At 43.4% G+C, this 21,244-nt stretch overlaps 1 protein-coding gene across 1 annotated transcript in view; it reads left to right on the forward strand.

The window, feature by feature from the left end:
• The window catches only part of PLEKHG7 (pleckstrin homology and RhoGEF domain containing G7), a 90,285-nt gene that overhangs the window by 61,368 nt on the left and 7,673 nt on the right, over nt 1–21,244 (forward strand). Inside the window, 6 exon segments of the mRNA XM_024127164.3 lie at nt 9,940–10,033; nt 10,036–10,113; nt 11,663–11,778; nt 12,123–12,216; nt 17,842–17,921; nt 19,856–20,009. Coding sequence (XP_023982932.2) covers nt 9,940–10,033; nt 10,036–10,113; nt 11,663–11,778; nt 12,123–12,216; nt 17,842–17,921; nt 19,856–20,009 — 616 coding nt within the window.

Below are 21,244 nucleotides of genomic sequence, written 5' to 3' on the forward strand. Positions count from 1 at the left end.
CATCACTGTTTGTTTGCTCTTTAGTTCTTCTAGTTCCTTGTTAAACATCTCTTGTATTTTCTCCATTGTATTTCCAAGATTTTGGATCATCTTTACTATCATTACTCTGAGTTCTTTTTCAGATAGACTGCCTATTTCCTCTTAATTTGTTAGGTCTGGTGCGTTTTTACGTTGCTGCTTCCTCTGCTGTGTGTTTCTCTGTCTTCTCATTTTTCTTAACTTACTGTGTTTGGGGTCTCCTTTTCTCAGGCTGCAGGTTCGTATTTCCCATTGTTTTTAGTGTCTGCCCCCAGTGGCTACGGTTGGTTCAGTGGGTTGTGTAGGCTTCCTGCTGGCGGGGACTAGTGCCTGTGTTCCGGTGGATGAGGCTGGATCTTGTCTTTCTTGTGGGCAGGTCCACGTCTGTTGGTGTGTTTTGGGTGTCTGTGGCCTTATTATGATTTTAGGCAGCCTCTCTGCTAATGGGTAGGGTTGTGTTCCTTTCTTGCTAGTTGTTTGGCATAGGGTGTCCTGCACTGTAGCTTGCTGGTCATTGAGTGGAGCTGGGTCTTGGAGTTGAGCTGGAGATCTCTGGGAGAATTTTGCCGTTTGATATTACATGGGGCTGGGAGGTCTCTTGTGGTCCAATCCTGGACTTGGCTCTCCCACTTCAGAGGCACAGCCCTGATGCCTGGCTGGAGCACCAAGAGCCTGTCCTCCACATGGCTCAGAATAATAGGTAGGAAAAAAAAAAGAAAGAAGAAAGAAGATAAAATAAATTAAAATAGTTATTAAAATAAAAAATGATTATTAAAAAAAAATTTTTCATTAATAAAAAAAAGAGTGCTTTCCTGGTGGCGCAGTGGTTGATAGTCTGCCTGCTGATGCAGGGGACGCGGGTTCGTGGCCCGGTCTGGGAGGATCCCACGTTCCGCGGAGTGGCTGGGCCTGTGAGCCATGGCCGCTGAGCCTGTGCGTCCGGAGCCTGTGCTCCACAATGGGAGAGGCCACAGCAGTGAGAGGGCCGTGTACCGCAAAAAAAAAAAAAAAAAAAAAAGAAGAGAGCAACCAAACCAAAGAACATATCCACCAATGATAACAAGCACTAAAAACTATACTAAGAAAAAAAAAAGCAAAAAACAACGAAAAAACTTACAGACAGAACCCTAGGCCAAATGGTAAAAGCAAAGCTATACAGACAAAAATAACACACCGAAGCATACACATACACACTCACAAAAAGAGAAAAAGGGAAAAAATATATATATATTGTTGCTACCTCCTCAGTTTGGGCTGATTCATTGTCTATTCAGGTATTCCACAGATGCAGGGTACATCAAGTTGATCATGGAGATTTAATCTGCTCCTCCTGAGGTTGCTTGGAGAGATTTCCCTGCACAGCTCCTGGTGTTCACCTTTGGATTTGGCCCCGCCTCTGCGTGTAGGTCGCCTGAGGGCATCTGTTCTTCTCTCAAACAGGATGGGGTTAAAGGAGCAGCTGATTCGAGGACTCTGGCTCACTCAGGCGGGGGGGGAGTGAGGGGTACAGAGTGCAGGGCGAGCCTGCGGCGGCAAAGGCCAGCATAACATTGCACCAGTTTGAGGTGTGCCGTGTGTTCTCCCGGGGAAGTTGTCCCTGGATCAGAGGACCCTGGCGGTGGCGGGCTGCACAGGCTCCCGGGAGGGGAGGTGTGGATGGTGACCTGTGCTTGCACACAGGCTTCTTGGTGGCTGCAGCAGCAGCCTTAGCGTTTCCTGCCTGTTTCTGGTGTCTGCGCTGTTAGCCACGGCTTGCGCCCATCTCTGGATCTCGATTAGGTGGTGCTCTGAATCCCCTCTCCTCGCGCACCCAGAAACAATCATCTCTTGCCTCTTAGGCAGCTCCAGACTTTTTCCCGGCCTCCCTCCTGTCTACCTGTGGCGCACTAGCCCCCTTCAGGCTGTGTTCACGCAGCCAACCCCAGTCCTGTCCCTGGGATCTGACCTCCGAAGCCCGAGCCTCAGCTCTCAGCCCCAACCCGTCCCGGCGGGTGAGCAGACAAGCCTCTCGGGCTGGTGAGTGCAGGTCCGCACCGATCCACTGTGCAGGAATTTCTCTGCTTTGCTCTCCGCACCCCTGTTACTGCGCTCTCCTCCAGGGCTCCAAATCTTCCCCCCTCCGCCACCCGCAGCTCCACCCGCGATGGGGCTTCCTAGTGTGTGGAAACCTTTCCTCCTTCACAGCTCCCTCCCACTGGTGCAGGTCCCATCCCTATTCCTTTGTCTCTGTTTTTTCTTTTTTCTTTTGCCCTACCCAGGTACGTGGGGAGTTTGTTGCCTTTTGGGAGGTCTGAGGTCTGAGGTCTTCTGCCAGCGTTCACTAGGTGTTCTGTAGGAGTTGTTCCACGTGTAGATGTATTTCTGATGTATTTGTGGGGAAGAAGGTGATCTCCATGTCTTACTCTTCCGCCATCTTGAAGCTCTTCTCCCTCTCACTTCTAATTTTATTGATTTGAGTCCTCTCCGTCTTTTTTTTGATGAGTCTGTCTAATGGTTTATCAATTTTGTTTATCTTCTCAAAGAACCAGCTTTTAGTATTATTGATCTTTGCTACTGTCTTCTTTGTTTCTATTTCATTTATTTCTGCTCTGATCTTTATGATTTCTTTCCTTCTACTAACTTTGGGTTTTGTTTGTTCTTCTTTCTCTAGTTCCTTTAGGTGTAAGGTTAGGTTATTTGAGACGTTTGTCATTTCTTGAGCTAGGATTGTATTGCTATAAACTATCCTCTTAGAACTGCTTTTGCTGCATCCCATAGGTTTTGGATCATCGTGTTTTCATTGTCATTTCTCTCTCGATATTATTGATTTCCTCTTTGATTTCTTCAGTGATCTCTTGGTTATTTAGTAATGTATTGTTTAGCCTCCATGTGTTTGTGTTTTTTACATTTTTTTTCCCCTGAATTTGATTTCTAATCTCACAGCGTTGTGGTCAGAAAACATGCTTGATATCATTTCAGTTTTCTTAAATTTCCTGAGGCTTGATTTGTGACCTAGGATGTGATCTATCCTGGAGAATATTCCATGCGCACTTGAGAAGAAAGTGTAATCTGCTGTTTTGGGATGCAATGTCCTATATATATCATTTAATCTATCTGGCGTATACTGTCATTTAAAGCTTGTGTTTCCTTATTAGTTTTCTGTTTGGATGATCTGTCCATTGGTGTAAGTGAGGTGTTAAAGTCTCCCACTATTATTGTGTTACTGTCGATTTCCTCTTTTAGAGCTGTTAGCAGTTGCCTTATGTATTGATGTGCTCCTGTGTTGGGTGCATATAGATTTATAATTGTTATATTTTCTTTTTGGATTGATTCTTTGATCATTATGTAGTGTCCTTCCTTGTCTCTTGTAATATTCTTTATTTTTAAGTCTATTTTATCTGAACTGAGGGTTGCTACTCCAGCTTTCTTTTGATTTCCATTTGCATGGAATATCTTTCTCCATCCCCTCACTTTCAGTCTGTGTGTGTCCCTAGGTCTGAAGTGGGTCTCTTGTAGACAGCATATAGATGGGTCTTGTTTTTGTATCCATTCAGTGAGCCTCTGTCTTTTGGTTGGAGCATTAATCCATTCACGTTTAAGGTAATTATCGATATGTATGTTTGTATTACCATTTTCCTAACCGTTTTGCGTTTGTTTTTGTAGGTCCTTTTCTTCTCTTGTGTTTTACACTTAGAGAAGTTCCTTTAGCATTTGTTGTAGAGCTGGTTTGGTGGAGCTGAACTCCCTTAGCTTTTGCTTGCCTGTAAACCTTTTGATTTCTCCATCGAATCTGAATGAGATCCTTGCTGGGTAGAATAATATTGGTTGTAGGTTCTTCCCTTTCATCAATTTAAATATGTCCTGCCACTCCCTTCTGGCTTGTAGAGTTTCTGCTGAGAAATCAGCTGTTGACCTTATGGGAGTTCCCTTGTATGTTATTTGTCATTTTTCCCTTGCTGCTTTCAATAATTTTTCTTTGTCTTTATTTTTGCCAATTTGTTTACTGTGTGTCTCGGCCTGTTTCTCCTTGGGTTTTTCCTGTACGGAACTCTCTGTGCTTCCTGGACTTGGGTGGTTGGCTATTTCCTTTCCCATGTTAGGGAAGTTTTCAACTATAATCTCTTCAGATATTTTCTCGGGTCCTTTCTCTCTCTCTTCTCCTTCTGGGACCCCTATAATGCGAATGTTGTTTTGTTTTATGTTGTCCCAGAGGTCTCTCAGGCTGTCTTCATTTCTTTTCATTCTTTTTTCATTTTTCTGGGGTTTTATCTTGTTCCTTCCTCTGGTACATAGCCCTCTGTCTTTTCATCTTGTCTGTCTTTCTCTGTATGTGGCTTTTGTTCCACAGACTGAAGGACTGTAGTTCTTCTTGCTTCTGCTGTCTGCCCTCTGGTGGATGAGGCTTTCTAAGAGGCTTGTGCAAGTTTCCTGATGGGAGGGACTGGTGGTGGGTAGAACTTGGTGTTGCTCTGGTGGGCAGAGCTCAGTAAAACTTTAATCCGTTTGACTGCTGATGGGTGGGGCTGGGTACCCTCCCTTTTGGTTGTTTGGCCTGAGGCAACCCAACATTGGAGCCTACCTGGACTCTCTGGTGGGGCTGATGGCAGACTCTGGGAAGTCTCATGCCAAGGAGTACGTCCCAGAACTTATGCTGCCAGTGTCCTTATCCTCACGGTGACACACAGCCACCCCCGCCTCTGCAGGAGACCCTCCAACACTAGCAGGTAGGTCTGGTTCAGTCTCGCCTGGGGTCACTGCTCCTTCCCCTGGGTCCCGATGCACACACCACGTTGTGTGTGCCCTCCAAGAGTGGAGTCTCTGTTTCCCCCAGTCCTGTGGAAGTCCTGCAATCAATTCCCACTAGCCTTCAAAGTCTGATTCTCTAGGAATTATTCCTGCCGTTGCCAGACCCCCAGGTTGGGAAGCCTGACGTGGGGCTCAGAACCTTCACTCCAGTGGGTGGATTTCTGTGGTATAAGTGTTCTCCAGTCTGTGAGTCACCCACCCAGCAGTTATAGGATTTTATTGTGATTGTGCCCCTCCTACCGTCTCATTGTGGCTTCTCCTTTCTTTGGATGCGGGGTATCTTTTTTGGTGAGATCCAGTGTCTCCCTGTCAGTGATTCTCCTCTGCTTCTTTGTTTTGCTTATATTTCTTTGACTCTATGAATTTAGGAGAAACAGTTATCTACTGTGGTCTTGAAGGGCTGTTTTTATGTGAAAGCATCCCTTTGTAGTCTTTGTGAGTCTAATATTTTTGGTGCAAGGGCTGTTTTTAGTATGGATGCCTTTCATGTCTTTCCTCCATGTATGCTGGTTTTTATCCCCTTGATAGGGGGTGTGATTGTTTTTGTGGTGACCAGAGCCTGCACTGGAAGTTGCGTGGGGCCTCCTGTTTGCTCTGTGCTTGTCACATCCTTGTTGGCACAGGGTCTGCTCCCCAGTTGTTGGAGTAGAAACCCCCAGGTCTGTTTCTGAGCTGTGGTATGAGGTAGGTAGTACTGGAGCACTCCTACTGGGAGTCACTGAGTATTCCTCCTCAGGAGCTGTCCACCGGGAAGTGTGCTCTGTGGTGTCATCTGTCACCCATTGTGCGTGCTCACAAAGTACACCATTATTGGCACTGCCCTCAGGCCCTCCTCAGCCATGGGAATGCAGGCAGTCAGCCTGGATGTCCCTCAGGTGCTATGCTCACAAAGCCACCAGCGCGGATCCATTGGCACAGATTCCCTGAAGACAGGCACCAGGACCTTCCTTAGTTGCCCGTAGTCGTGCACCTCGACCCACTGTGGGAGCTACGGAATTGGCACAGACCCTGGCCCCACCTCCACGTTCACGCATCCACAAAGTTCACAGCGGCTAACTCTAGCCCCGCGCCAGCCACCGGAGTACCAGCATCTGCTCAGATGTCCCACAGTTGTTTATCTGACAAAGGCGCCAGCAGCGTAAATCCACCAAAGTCACCAAGTCTCCTGACGGGGCTCAGATTTCAGCCCCACCTCTGTGTGTGGGCAACTGCAGGCACTGGCCTGCTCCCAGAACTCGTAGAGGCGGAGCCCTGCCCACTTTGAGCACTGTGAGGGTGAGGCTGCTCTGGCGGGGCCCCACTCCTCCCTTCAAGGGCTTGTTAACAGTGGGGCTTCTTTGGCAGACCCAGGCTTCATCCTGCACACAGCCCCAGTTGCAGCCCAGGCCACACTCCAGCCCCTCCAGCTTCCCCGCAGAGCCACCCCCAGTCCTCTCCCCAGGTCTGTCCACTGAAGCCCAAGTTTCAGCACCCAGCCTCCACTCATACCAGGAGACACATGTCTTGGGCTTGGGAGTGCAGCAAGGTGGCCAGGACCAGGTATGCTGGTCTCTCTCTCTTCTGCCAGCTGTAAGCTGGTTGCTGCACTCTCCTCTGAGCCTCTGAAGCTCCCTTTCTGTCCCAGCTGATCTCCCAGCCGGTGAAGGGAGTTCCCAGGGTGAGGGAACCTTTCCTCTTTCACAGCTTCCTCCCAGGGGTGCAGGTCCCATCCCGCTTTCTTTTTTTTCTTTTGTCCTACCTGGTTACACAGTGATCTTTCTCGCAGCATTGGCTGTATGAGGTCTTCTGCCAGCGTTCAGTAGGTATTATTCTGTGAGAGTTGTTCCACGTGTAGATGTATTTTTGATGTATTTGTGGGCATCATTGAGCTCCATGTCCTTCTATTCTGCCATCTTGCTCTCCCACCTATAAATTTATTTATTATAAAACTGAAGCAGATTCCATTGATCTAGACCCATCCATGAAAAGGACTTTTATGTCCAATCTTTCATGACAGAGAATTTTTTTCTTTCCCTAATGTTTCTGAAAAGTAAAGCCAATAGAGAGATGAAAAAAAAAACTTATAGTTTTACTTTTAGAATCATCAAATATCTTTTTTTTTGCTCTTCTGAGACCTTCCAGAACACTAAAAGCTTCCAGTATCTCTGCCTGGATCTTTGTCTGAATTATTTACCACTGGTGTTTCTTTTCTGATTGATATCTGGGGGAGATTAGGTGTTTTTATATTTACCCTGAACACCAGTGGGTACTGGCAGCCAGAGCTGTTCCCTACAACATGGAAATTTGGAGCAGTGGCCCAGGGCTGTGTGTTTTGAGGGCATCCCTAACTGCTGCTGAGAAATCAGTTGTTGGAGCTCCCCAGCCTCCCACAAGGACCAGCAGGTAGTGCTGGAATGCTGCTGCTAATGGCTCAGCATGGAACTCAGCCACTGAGGCCACAGACTGCCGCCTCTCCACACCTCCTCTTTCCACTCCTCCCCGCCCCCAGCCGTTCCGCATCTGCAGTCCGTGCTTCCTTCATTCCTTCCAGCAGCCGTTCTGAGCTGGATGAGAAATGGGAGGTCATCTAGTACCTTCCCCCATTTTAAAGAAGAATCTGAGGTGCAGAGACAGGGGGGTGGTCCCTCAGCCTTGCAGCCTGGCCCCTAGAGCTCCATCCTCCATGCACCTTTCTGACCTTTCTGGGCTCACCGTTCTGACCTGCCATCTGTAGGTGGGGAAGTGGGAAAGATCTCTCCCGGCAGAACTCCCGTAAGGAAGAGTCCCGGATGTTTTTAAAAGGAATGTGATAAAGCTGCTAGTGTAGGAGGGTACGACCCTCCAGGGACATGGTCAGGCTGTGAAAGACCAGGACAAATTGCAAAGCACGAGGCTAGAAGAGAAAAAGGGGAAAGTTGGAGAGGGAAGAGAGAGAAAGAGCTCTCTCCTTTCAAAGAAGAGAATGGAGCCAGCAAAACGGGGTGGTGGGTGGTGACTGTGGGCTGTGAGCCCTCCCCATAATCTGACATCTTCAGTGAAATAAACACATACACTCATAAAATGTTTGGCACGAGTGGGTTTACAGTGGAAACCAACACAGGAGACCTACCCAAGGGCTAAGTGTGGCATTTGGCCCATGCTGTTCAGCAAAGAAACAATGTGTACAAACAGGAGTCCAGGGGCCAGAAGAAGCCCTTGGAACATCTCTTTATAACTATCTAAGGGAGAGTTTTGGACTTGTTGGAGGTTTGAGCCAATTGTACCGGCCTCTCTGAAATCCAAGGGCTGACGCCTGGGCATAAGGGCGTATGAAGATATCTTTGGGGAAGCAGAGAGAGCCTTCTGCAGCGCACAGTCGTCCCTTTGCATCCACGGGGGATCGGTTCCAGAACCGCGACAGACACCTAAACCCGAGGACGCTCAAGGCCCGTATGTAAAATGGCATAGTATTTGCATATAACCGATGCACATCCTTAAATCATCTCTAGAGTACTCATAATACCTAATACAAGGTAAGTTCTATGTAAATATTGTAAATACAGTGTAAATGCTATGTAAATGGTTGCTGCTGTGCCGCAAATTCAGGCTTTTTGGAACCTTCTGGAATTTTTTTCCCCAAATATTTTCAGGTCACAGTCTGTTGAATTTGAGAATGCAGAACCTACAGATGGTAGAACCGACTGTACCTTGACCTAGCTGAGGCTGGTCTTGAGGGTCTGGGTCATGAGGGTCAGGAGTTAACCTAGGCCTGGAGTGAGCATCAAAGAGGGAAGAGGCGAGAGCCCGCAGCAAGAAAAATATTTAGTGTGAGGGCAGGATCCATTTAGAACTGAACTCAGTACCAGTATGGTATGAGCAGGATGGAGGAGAGAAGAGGAAGTGAACACACCCTTAATAATACTTCTTCGGCCATGGCTCACGGGCCCAGCCTCTCCGCGGCATGTGGGATCCTCCCGGACCGTGGCACGAACCCGTGTCCCCTGCATCGGCAGGCGGACTCTCAACCACTGCGCCACCAGGGAAGCCCAATGATACTTCTTGATGTACCTGTGTGTGCAGTAGCGACAGACCTGGCTCCAGGCGTCATGTGTCACCTGCACAAAGGCTGGGACCCTTCAGGTTCAAACAGTGTCACATTCAAAGAAACAGTCCAGCAGATGAAACAAATGGAGGAGCTATTCTCATGTTGCTTGCATTTCTCAAAATACCATTTATGGAAATCCAATGTATAACCCATAGCAATACTTACTAAAGTTTCCTTTCATGTATTCCCCATGATGTGTACTCCTGGCAACTGCCTCTTTGAACAAACTCTTCCTATTGACAATTGTCTACGTCTTTTTCCCTCTCCTCTCTTTTCTATATCATGTAGATCAATTTAGCGTCTTCAACTTCTATTTTCATTTTATCTTCATTATCCTGATTCCCTCCAACAAAGGAGAGTCAGGGAACTGACCCAAGAAGCAAAAATCCTTCCTTTTCCTGTCTACCTGTGTAGTGTTAACTCTCAGTTCTCCTAACTGCATTGCAGCAAGGGTGGGAGCACAGTTGGCAAAACCAGAAATCTCCCCCAAGGGCCAGGGAAAAGGAGAAGGCAAGGGGCAAAACTAAACTCTTCAGTGACAAGGGTAAACAAGGCTGAAATATGTGTATTAATACATCTTACACGGCCACTGATGGAGTATGCAATTTCTAGGGGATTTAACAAAATTCAAACTTTTCCTGTGCATTCAAGTCTTGACATCATTTTTCCCATTTAGGAGGATTGAGGGGGTGGTGTTATAGGTGATGCTGATGACCTCTTCCTTCATCACCATTGCTGGGAAGGCAAGACATCTGAAGAAAGATTCTTTCATTTCTTTAATTGGAAAGCAGCAATGTTTCAGTCAGTAATATTCAATAATACTTCTTAAGCACATTGAAAAAACCCATTTCAGACCCTGAATTTAGTACTGGTAGATAGATGCTTGCTAAGACAATTTAATATGGAATTTTCAAAAGCAAAGTCTAGTCCATGGCTTATAAATTTTCCTAGCAAGCTCACAGGTGGGTCGTGTCATTACTGAGTGAAATCTCTAAGGGTTTCTTGTGTCCGGACTCCTCAGTGCCTTGAAAGGAGAAGCGATGTTCTGATGCACCTGCTTTCGCCTTCCCCAGTGGTGTGAGCAAAATGAACAGTGCAGACACCTTCACCTGCCTGAGCTGCTAGTGGCCCCACTACACAGGCTGACTCAATACCCCTTGTTGCTGAAGACATCTGGAAAAGGAATACAGCCTCTACGGAGAAAATCATGATCTACTCCGTCAAGGAAAAGGTGGAAAAGTCAATCTGTAAGTCCCTGAGATGAGTGACCCAGCGCTCCAGTGTCAGCTTTAATCAAAGAGTTGGGGGACCCTCTGGCTCCTGGGAACCATTTGGGCTTCCATCCTAGGAGGTAATTCCATTGCCTTGAGGTCATGGCTTTCCGAAATGTGGATATGAATTTGAGTTTGCATTGTAAATCAAAACACACTCAAAACAATGGGCTCCAGTCACATCCTGGCGAACCCTATGAGAACTCTTAACTCCAAGTTCACGCAGGACGTGGCCCTGTCTCCAAGGCTTTCAGATGTGAGTTCAGGCAGGAAAAGTTCTACTTCCCAGATGATGAAGGCACTTTGTTTTTAACATCCATACTGAACCCACACACAAAGCAAATGGGAGTAAACAGCATGGGAAGCCTTTCCGGAGAATAAATTACCATCCGTCATTTTTTTTAGGTCACTGAAATCCAGGGCCAATTTAAATATAATGCCAACTGCAATCTTTAGACCCAAAATTTGGGAATAGGAAAAGAGAAAGCCCTGTGATGACTTAAGTTTATTTGGGTAGCTCTGTATAATCAAATTCAGATAAAGAAGGTCGTGACATGTGTCCATAAACCAAGATTTCCTGGGGAGTATCAAAAGGGAACAATTCAAAATGATGATTATCAGTTATACCGAAATGATATATATTTTTTTCTTTTGCATGTTTAAAAATAAAATGACCATTCACTTAGGAGTTTCTTTCCTTTTTTAAAATTTTTTGTTGAAATTCTAAAATAATCCAAGGAACTAGAATTCAGCTTATCAAGTGATTCAGACAAAAAAATTCAGTTAAAGACAGACTTTTTTAAACTTTTAAAGTAATTTTGAAGATTATTACTCATTTTGATAAGTTTGTGAGGGAGATAACATCTCTTCGAGGAATTTCTCAATAAAATGAATTCTCATTGTTGGGGAAAGAGGTCCTTGTGGCCTTCCTTTAAAGCTTAAAGATGGAGAATTCTCAAGGATTCCCTAACCATGTGATTCTGTGGGTCTACGACTTGCCCTCCATGTTTTCAAAAATCATTTCAAAACCTCAATAGCAATATGTTATTTAAAAACATTGGAAAATTAATATAAACCTTCAAAGAGAAAATGAGTTCTTACCAAAAGAAATAATCAACCTTACCTTAAAGTGAATATATGTTTTATGATTAAGACAAAAGGATATGTTTGTCCTTGTTAGTCTGATTTTTTTTTTCCTTCCTGTAATCACAAGCTGTGTGATGTAGGGAATATGAGAAAACTACTAAGGGAACTGTTAGTATTATTGAAATAAAAATGCACAATACATTTCCAACTTACTGAGTTAAATTAGTTCAGCTTCATTTTTCTCTGCAAGAGGCTGATTTCAAATTAGTGAGTTTTTCTAAGGCATTTAAACAGCAAGAAATATATTAAATGAACGTAAGATATGGTTTGGCTTCAGGGGCGGTCAATATCTCTAAATGATTCCTGTGGATCTTGGTTAAATTTTATGCTGTAATGTCTCATGCATTTAAAAATATATTGGATGTGTCTTTTCTTTCAGGGGATCTTGAAGGAAAAGTGAAGTGGCTTGACAATTTTCAAAAATGCAGACATCTACAGGAGATTATAGTGTGGCCTCCACTTTGGGATAGAGATTAAAGGTTTTTCATTCCAGAGGTACTAAAAGGATCAATTAGAACCTATGACCCTTTCTAAACGTTTGTCATTCAAGTGGAAGTATGCTAGTCTTACAGAGTCCCCAGCTGCCCACTAGATTTATAAATCTAGCAAGAAGTAAAGCCTTCATCCACATGGCATTGTGTGTGGGGAGGCTGACCTCATGCCGTTCCTGAACTGGTCCTTCTAAGCATTTTCCCCATTCTTTCCCATTCCCATGTGCATTTACTGGCATTTCCAAATGTCAGGAACTTTCTAGACAGAGTATATTGCCCCAGCTTCTAGAATATGCTGTCCTCCAATCACTAACAACATCTCTTTGATTTCCTCCCTTGTTTTGCCAGTGCCTGAAACACATTTTTAAAGAACACATGGCAGAAAACATCCTGTCACCAACCAACAGACACCTTCTCTATGAAGGAAAATTAACTCTTGCAGGTAAATAACTGCTTTCTTTACAAACCCAACATCTTTGCTACCTTGTAACTTGTCCAACTGTTGCTTATGGAAGGGTGGCAAGAATTGTATTTCCTTATGGCCAAGGTGATGGAAGATGTGAATCAGAGAGCATCCTATGGAGTCACGCAGACTCCAGCTTGATCAAACCACGACGTAACTAGCCACATGCCCTCCATTTTCTCTCTGTAAAATGGGATAACGATATCTGTCTTATAAGCTCGATGTTAAAGTGAAGTAACATATGTGAAGAGCTTAGCTCAAGGTCTGGAACATAGTAACCACTCAATGTCAGCTGTTACCACCCTCATTTTACTCCTCCAGTGAGCTGGGCAATCATACTCTCAGTGTTGACTGAGGACCTATTATGTACCACAGCATTGCATTGTGTAGGTACCATTGGAGGATAGGAAAGTCATTATTCTGGATAATCCTTTCCCTCTAGTTGGGAAGCACTGCCATAATGAGCAGACCTGCTGTCTAAGTCCAGAAGAGAGTCTGATGCTGGAGTACCCAGGAAAGGCTTCATGTGGTCCATGGGACTGGAGGCGGGCTTTGGGGAGATAGAAGGGCATAGTTCAGTGAAAGGACAGGAGGGAGGACATCCCGGATGAAAAGCTCAGCAAGAGAAAAGGCTTGGAGGCAGAAGCCACTTGAGAGAAGAGGCTCACGGCAGCGTGGTTAGGAGGGTGATCCCCGAGGCTGCCTGCTGGATACCCTTCCCAACTCAGCCTTTGCTGCCTGTGTAACCTGGGGCCACTTAACAGCAATCTCCCCATGCTGCAGTGTCCCCTCTTTGTTGTGAGGATTAAATGAGCTAATGGATGTATAAGCACTTGAAAGAACGGTTGGCAGAGGGTCGGTGCTGAGTAAATATTATCGGAAAGGGCTGCCCGACTGAAATAAGATTTGCATTCATTCGTTGATTCATTTTTTCACAAAATCTTGATTGAGCACCTATGGTGTGTGAAGCCCTGTGGGATGTGAGGTTGCCTGAGATCTTTTGGGGGGTGCCAGGCAGTAATTCCTTATTCAGTTCATACCTGTTGAGAACCTGCTCTATTTTAGGGACAGCGCCAGATGTCAGCTTGGGACATAACCCCCGCAGGCAACTGCCAACTCGAAAGATAGACGTGGCCAGCCTTTTACATCAAAGGGCTTTTTCATGCATTTTTTTTCCTTCCAGTGAGTTATGCAGAGAAGTTACATTTAATCCCATGTCACAGGTGAGACTCGGGGAGGTTCTGTATCATGCTCAAGGTCACTTGGCAAGTTAATGGCAGCATCCAGACCCAAGCCAGGCTGCCTCACCTTAGCAGGCTTCCAGAATCATAGCCACTGCCCTGAAAGCCAGAGGGACTCAGCCAGGAAATTGCAGGCAACAAGAAGCCACTGAGTGCTCAGGGACATGAGAGGCTTAAAAGGGTGTTGAAGAAAGAGTTATGGGAAGCAATACACAAAATGGCTAGAGGAGGAGACCAAAGCAGAGAGACCAGCCTGAAGGCGCCACAGTGACGCAGGATGGGTTGGGAAGAGCCTGGACCTGTGTTTCTCAACCATTCTCCACCTGTAGACCACCCCTCCCACTTTCATTTGGAAAGATAACAATCTTACTCTTTCTTTTACAATTTCAAAAATAGTTATATCATTGTGACAAAGCCAAGTCCAACCAAAACCAAAAGTAATGAAGCAAAACACAGTTCTGTGTACAATCCTGTGCCTTTCCCTGCAAAATTGGCCTCCACCTCGAATCATCAGAGATTTTATTTCATCTCTTCCCTCTATCTACCAAAGTCCCAACTGTGAGACGCACCAGCCTATCCTAAAATGTTAGAAATGGGCGTGGATCAAAAAGGATAAATGTGAGAGCTATTTCAAAGGCAAAAACAGGAGGGCTTTATGATTGATAAAATGGATGAAGAGGAAATGAGTCGAAGACCTTCAAGTGTGCTTATCTATCTACCTGAAAGGTTGTTAGATGACCCTGAGGGTGGCGCAGGGAGTGGGTCAGGGAGTCAGTTTTAGGGTTCAGGTGTGGACGTGATGGGAAGCCCTGTAGAGGCTGGATGAACATGACCGTGAAAAATCTCTTGGTGAAAAGCCGCATCAGATGTGTATTCACATATCAAGTGGCGTGGGGGTGCTTGTCATGGAAGCATGGGTGGGAGCCTGGCCTAAGAAGGAGTCGTTATGGTTCAACCCAACTTTTCAGGAAAAGTTTCTTGTAGAGTCAAATGTGGTAGCATGGGGATGACCTCCGTAACCATTACTAACACCAGGCTCCTGTCTGACAGCACGTGCTGTTAGTCAGATTTCATCAGAGAGAGGTGTGTCATATAGTAGTGTCAAATCAAGTTTAAAGTCACTGGGACTTTGGCTCGGGGTTGGCATAGAGATATGGTGTCGGTGGGGGTAATAGTGTTAGAAGAAACAGGACATCATTTTGAATGGAAAAAGCATTCGACCAAGAATTAGGGGGTCTAGCCCCAACTGTGGGCTTTGGGGAAATTGTTTAAATTCTCTTAATCTCTTCTGTAAATGTTGATGATGATGGTGATGGTGATAACCAGGATGACGATGGTATCTACCACTAATATATTACGTTTCAAAATTTCTTCTAGCCTTAAAAACTGTAGTGTTGAAATTAAGTGCATTTTCTCATTCCCAGAAGGTCCAAGTTTTTATAACTTTCGGAGCATAACCAGCTTCCCACTGGAATTCATGCCAGCACGCCCTTCACAAATCATTGCTCCCCACAGACTGGTATTTCTAAATAGAAAAAGAAGTAAAGTTCAGACAAATAGGATGGCCCAGCAGCTGTAGCACCTAGAGAACACACGTTCAAGCTGCTGCAGAACTAGAATAAGTCAGTGACGCTGCTCTGTTCCCTAGCAGTGATGAAAACCCCACAGGCCAGACTCTTTGAGAAAAAATAAAGAATTAATCGAGTTAGAACTGCTCAAGTTTGTAAGTCTCAGATCTGGTTGTGTGGCACATAGCTTCAAACTCCTGGGATAATAAATGTGAATACTCTATGCCTACAGTCTTCCTCCTTAGTCGTCTTTTTTTGTAATCCCATATTTACTTTAGCACTGTCAGTTCCTGAATTTATCTTAAATCTTGTTTGTGTTTATTATGTAAATGCTCTCACTATAATTAAAGCTCTTTGAAGGAGAGATTTTGTCTTAATCATTGATGCAAAGGAAGTGCCCAGTATTCGTTGACTGCTTGGTGGAAAACTAGGGCCTCAATAAACGGTAGCTAAAATAATCACCATTTCCTAGAATGAAGTCTAGGACATAGAAGATGCTCGTACCTGTTTGTTAAAATACTTGAAGTTAGAAGGAGAAAACAGAGCTATTTCATTTTGACAACAATCATTCACCTAATTCAGATAGGAGTGGCAGAGGTGGGGAAAGCAGTATTGAACTGGTCTGAAAGGTCTAGCATTGTCCAAATGCCCCATTCCTCACCCTGTGTGTTGGTTAGGATGTTAAGCCAGCTCTTGGAGACAGACCGCTTTATTTATCTCACATGTAAAATTCTGAGCTATGTGACAGCTTTACTCCATGAAGCCACAAGGGAACTGGGTTTCTTATGTCCTTTTGCTCTGTCATCCTAGAGACTGCTTTCTTCTGTGGCCTCAATATGAGTCACCAATGTGCCTACATTCTAGCTCATATTCCATTGGTCAGAATTTAGTCACTTGGTCATATTTAGCTACAAGGAAAGCTGGGAGATGTAGTATTTATTCACAGTGAACGTCTACCCACTAAAACTTGGAAATTTCATTACTACAAAAGAAGGGAAGAATGGTTTTTAAGGGACAACCAGCAGTCTTTGCTGCAGCCCAATTTGCAAAAAGGAGTTTCTAGTAGTGATGGAAAACATTAAAAAAAAACTATTCAAGGACAATTCAAGATTGAATAAAATATCTAATTTCTCTTCTATGCAAATAAAGAAAGTATCTTTCCTCTAAACTTAGACTAAAATGAATCCCAGATATTTTATTTATTAATTTAACCTTAGACGTCTCATTTCCACAGGTAAATGTATATGAGAAAGAACTTCTAGAAAAATATAAATAAATAGAATAATAAAAAATATTTACTGATTTTTCTTGTATTTAAGTGCCTGTCACATCCCCCTCAAGGACTGCCTATTCCTCTAAAATCATTTAAATTTAACCATTTCTTTTTTCTTTTTTGGTATGCTAATATAAATTACTATTTTGGGAACTTTTGGAAAGGGTAACCTTTGTCAGATTAATTTTAAATTAAAAATTTAAATTTTTAATTTTAAAAAATTTTAATTTAAAAATTAAATTTTTTTCTTTAATTTTTGAATTTGATTTATTTTTTTATACAGCAGGTTCTTATTATCTATTTTATACATATTAGTGTATATATGTCAATCCCAATCTCCCAATTCATCACACCATCACCCCACCGCCACTTCCCCCCCTTGGTGTCCATACGTTTGTTCTCTACATCTGTGTCTCAATTTCTGCCCTGCAAACCAGTTCATCTGTACCATTTTTCTAGGTTCCACATATATGTGTTAATATACGATATTTGTTTTTCTCTTTCTGACTTACTTCACTAACCATTTCTTTTTCTAATTTCTAAGGGATAGAGTTAAATTGAGAGGGGGATATCTCATTCTAATATTTTATTTCTCTTCTATGAGTATCCCCTTCTTAGGGAAAAGTAGAAAAGCCTATTTGCCTTCTGTTATTATCAAAAGTGATATCAGAAATATATTTGTAAATATAAAGCTTCATGAAGATTATTTAAAGCTTGTATAGACACATTGTAAAACTTAAGAAACAAATTGTTTTAGTGACTGTCTAGCTAGGGCTGCCATAACAAAATACCACAGACTGGGTGGCGTAAACAACAGACATTTATTTCTCACAGTTCTGGAGGCTGGAAGTTCAAGGTCAAGTTGCCAGCTGATTCAGTTTCTGGTGAAAGCTCTCTTTCCAGCTTTCTCAGTGTCCACACGTGGCAGAGAGAGAGAAAGAGAGAGAGAGAGAGAGCGCATGCTCTGGAGATGACATTCACCCTGTCAGATCAGGGGTCCTCCCTTAAGCTTTCATTTAATCTTAATTACTTCCTTATTCCAAATACACAGTTGTGGGGGGTAGGGCTTCCACATAGAATTTGGGGGAGATGCAATTCAGTCCACAGCTACGACAAAGTGCCTTTTTTTCTGGTAATGTGTACCTTTGCCAGTGACCACACAGATGAGTCAAGAGGCCAAAATGCTGGAGTTTAGTTAGTCAATAGATGTGTCCTAGGCTTAGCTGAAACCACGACAAATATCATCCAGCTAACCTTAGATCCACATGAAATGCCTTCCAAATACAATGGCTTTAAAGTTGGAAGGGTGGGCTCACACCAAGTCCCTGCCTTAGGGAGAAATCAGTTCAACCATAATGCAGTTTTCTGACCCACGTGATTGGAGCCCCCTGAGCCGCAAGCCTCATGTGCCCTGATCCCTGGCCTGTGTAGTTTTCTAAGAGATTCTTTGATTTAAAAAGAAAAAACAAAACAAAACCTCTGCTTACTGTTTCCAGCCCCAATTTCATCTTTCTTTCCTCAGAAAGCACAAGATTCCTAGATGTTTATCTGTTTCTCTTTGATGATTTCCTCTTAGTTACGAAAACCAAGCGCAACAAAAAGGTAAAATGCTGTTGTCTCTAAATAATTCTGCTAAATGAGTTTAGAAATATTTCTGAATAAGTTGGGTTAAAAAAAGATTCTTATACATCAAATCGGACTTTACCCTCTAAAAAATGGAGGCATTTTAAAATACTGGCTTTTTCCATCGTAGAGTGCTGGACTGAAAAACAACAGTAACAAAAGCAAGTCCCATTTCTTAAGGATGTCAAAGGGTGTGTATATTTTTAGAATGACTTAGTCTGTATACTTTCGAGGTGAGTCCCAGAAACCACAGGACTTTATGCCTGGCCTGCCTCAGCAAATGAAATTAAGATACTTTTGTCCATATCCGCCTTTTCCTCATCCAAATTGACTACCACAACAAAAGCTGCCAGAGCAGGGGGCCTCTCTAAATCATCTGCTGCCAAGTGCTGAGGTGATATCCACCACCCGTTCTCACGTTCTTCCTGAGAAACGATGCTTTGGGGGCTGCAGGTGGGAAGGAGCCCTGGTCTCTCAGTGTCTGCCTATAATTAAGAACTGCAGAAGCCAAACAAATGTACAGTTGGCATCACAGAAAAGAAATGAGTCACCAGGGGCTAGAGGCACAAAATCTCTTCTAAGAATAGGGATTTCTCCCTTAAGTATTAATGGTTACCATTACTGTTGTTACTCCCTGTTAAGCCATGGGTCTCACGGTCCACCAAAGGCTTTCTATCTAATGTCCCATTTCACAGTTGTTCCCTGACTGGTGTGTGTGAGTGCTTTCAGGAAGAGGCCTCCTCTACAGCTCTCAGACACCTGCTCTTAGAGATGGGAAGAGGATCTGCAGTATGTTTTTGGCTGTCAGAGATAACTAATGTTCTAACCCACTCACTTCTTTACTAAACGACTAGCCTTACACAGATGTAAGATTATGAGACTAGATCTCTCAGATCTTTTAATAACCTAAGCTTTTAGATGGCATGTTGGTTAGTTGAGCTAAATAATTTAAGGATCTTTAAGCAATAAAATAGACACCCACTAATCAATCCGTGCATAGTTGATCAGTGGTTGAGGAGGGAATGGGTGTTGGAGAATATTAAGTCACAGTTTTGAAACTTGGATGGCCTCTTATTTTCAGCTGCCCAGGCTAGCATGTCTGAACAGGCAAGCTCTGGAAAATCTGTCCCCTTCAAAATCCTGACGTTAAGCACAGCTTACCTTCTCTTTACATAATGGCACAAATCAGAGCCCACGAACTAGTGGCAGCCCATTATTGGCCATATTATAAGATAATATTCTGGTTTCATGCTTCACAGCTTGATTGCAAAATAAGTAATGTTATCTGTTTTAAATTCCTCTTTACATTCTTCCATCTGATAAATCTGAGAGAACCACCTGGAGAAGACACCAGGTTTTGTTTATTTTTTGGAAAAAGAAATAAGGAATGTTATTTGTTTTAAATTTCTCTTCGCTATTTAATGCACAAATTACTTCACGTACATCTCAATCTTTGACACCCTTTTTAAAAAAAAATCAGTATTTTATATATTCAAAACAATTTCAGTTATTTACAAATCGTAGAGCATGGAATTTATTTATTTAGATTTTAATATAAGATCCCATGGACAGAGTTGGCCAACATGAGGCTTCTCTTTCTTGTTCATTTAACTCAGTACCATAGAGGGATACTACTGGAAATGAAGATCTTCCCATTGATGTGATAATGATTTAAATGTTTCCCAGCTATGAAATTACCCTGTTATTTATTCAGGTAATTAAACTTGGGGATCAGAAACACTATGCTTTAAATCACTGTGTACTTTGGGAAATGCTTTTCAAGATCCAGAAAGAATAGTAAGCTGGATTTCAAGCAATTGTTTCTAAAAATCAGTTTACTTAAGGATGTACCTTAAGTATGTGCATCAATATTTACTTCCTACTTATTGCATTATTTTCCTCCCCAATTTTAGAAACTTGGAGGCTCAGACCCTGGTTCAGTGTGCCCTTCACTTACTCCTGAGCTACAAACAGTAATCAAAGAAGGTGGTTCATGTATGGTACTCGATCAGCCCATTCCACTAGACAGATTGGTTGTCAGAGGTCTCGATCCACTCCACATGTCAGGTATGTGTCTATTTTCATCATTCAGCTCATCTGTTTGCGATCCCAGAGTTTTATGTTGGCCTTTTTTTGGTAACAGGACATGAATCTAATTTAAATCTTCATGAAAGATAATACTGGGTTCCTGTGTAGCTAAATATCACTCACTCAACAGGCTAGTTATGGAAAGAGTATTGGACTTGCTTCCTATGCTTGGATGACCCAGCTCTGCCACTTGCTAGCTGTGTGACCCTGTGTGGAAGGTACTTAAATTTTCTAAGCCACAGATTCATCTTGGTAAAATCAGGATAATATCTGCCCCAGTGAGCTGTCATGAGAATTAAATGAAAAAATGCAGGTAAAGCACTCAATAAATGATAGCTATTATTAGGATTGTTATTCTGTTAACCATTTTTAGTACTATTGCTGTTGTTAAAGCACTGGTAAACCATGACATGCTATGCAAGTGTAAGATATTTTATTGCAATTGCTCTATAGAAAAATGCCAGAAATAAATATATAAATATGTATATGTATATACATATACACATATACATCATGTGTATAGATCAAAAATGTATATTTTTATTTTTCAAGCATTTCCTGAGTGTCTCCTGTGAACCAGGCACTCTGTAATTGCCCTGGAGTTACAAAGATGGAGCTCTCAGAGCAGTGAAAGATCAATAAATCCTGTCAGGAAAGCCCTGGGCCTCGGAGGGACTGGAAGGACATTCTGGCCTACTTAGTACTGGGTGGGTAGCAGTGTTCAGAAGGAAGCATCCATCATTCTTTCTTGGGTACAGGCTCCTAGAAGACCAGCAAAGCCAGGCAGGAGGGGAGTGCCTTCCTGTCCCAAGGGAGGAGCAGGAAAAGAGGGAGCACTATCCATGTCCTGCAGTTCCCACTCCAGTAGCCGAGCCCAGAGCACCAGTCATTAGCACAGGACCTACTTGAACTCAGCAGAGCCACATTACACAGTGAATACACCAATGGATAATAATAATAGCAAAAATTCACATCATTACGTTATGTAACTAAGCTGTATATTTAAATGTGTAACTCGTGAATGGATGCAAACTCTCTCCCCAAGAGCAGCAGGGCTCCAATGAGGGGAAACCTGTATCCAGAACTGGAGCCTTCTGCCTCCTTTGTCTGTTCTTTCTGTGTCTACTAAGATTTGCTGAAGAGCAACTGGGCAGGTCTTAAGGCCTCTTAGATCAGATTTGGCACGGACCAGTCACTGTCACAGGCCAAAGTCT

Source organism: Physeter macrocephalus, chromosome 6 (assembly GCF_002837175.3).
Source record: "Physeter macrocephalus isolate SW-GA chromosome 6, ASM283717v5, whole genome shotgun sequence".
Classification (NCBI taxonomy): Eukaryota; Metazoa; Chordata; class Mammalia; order Artiodactyla; family Physeteridae; genus Physeter; species Physeter macrocephalus.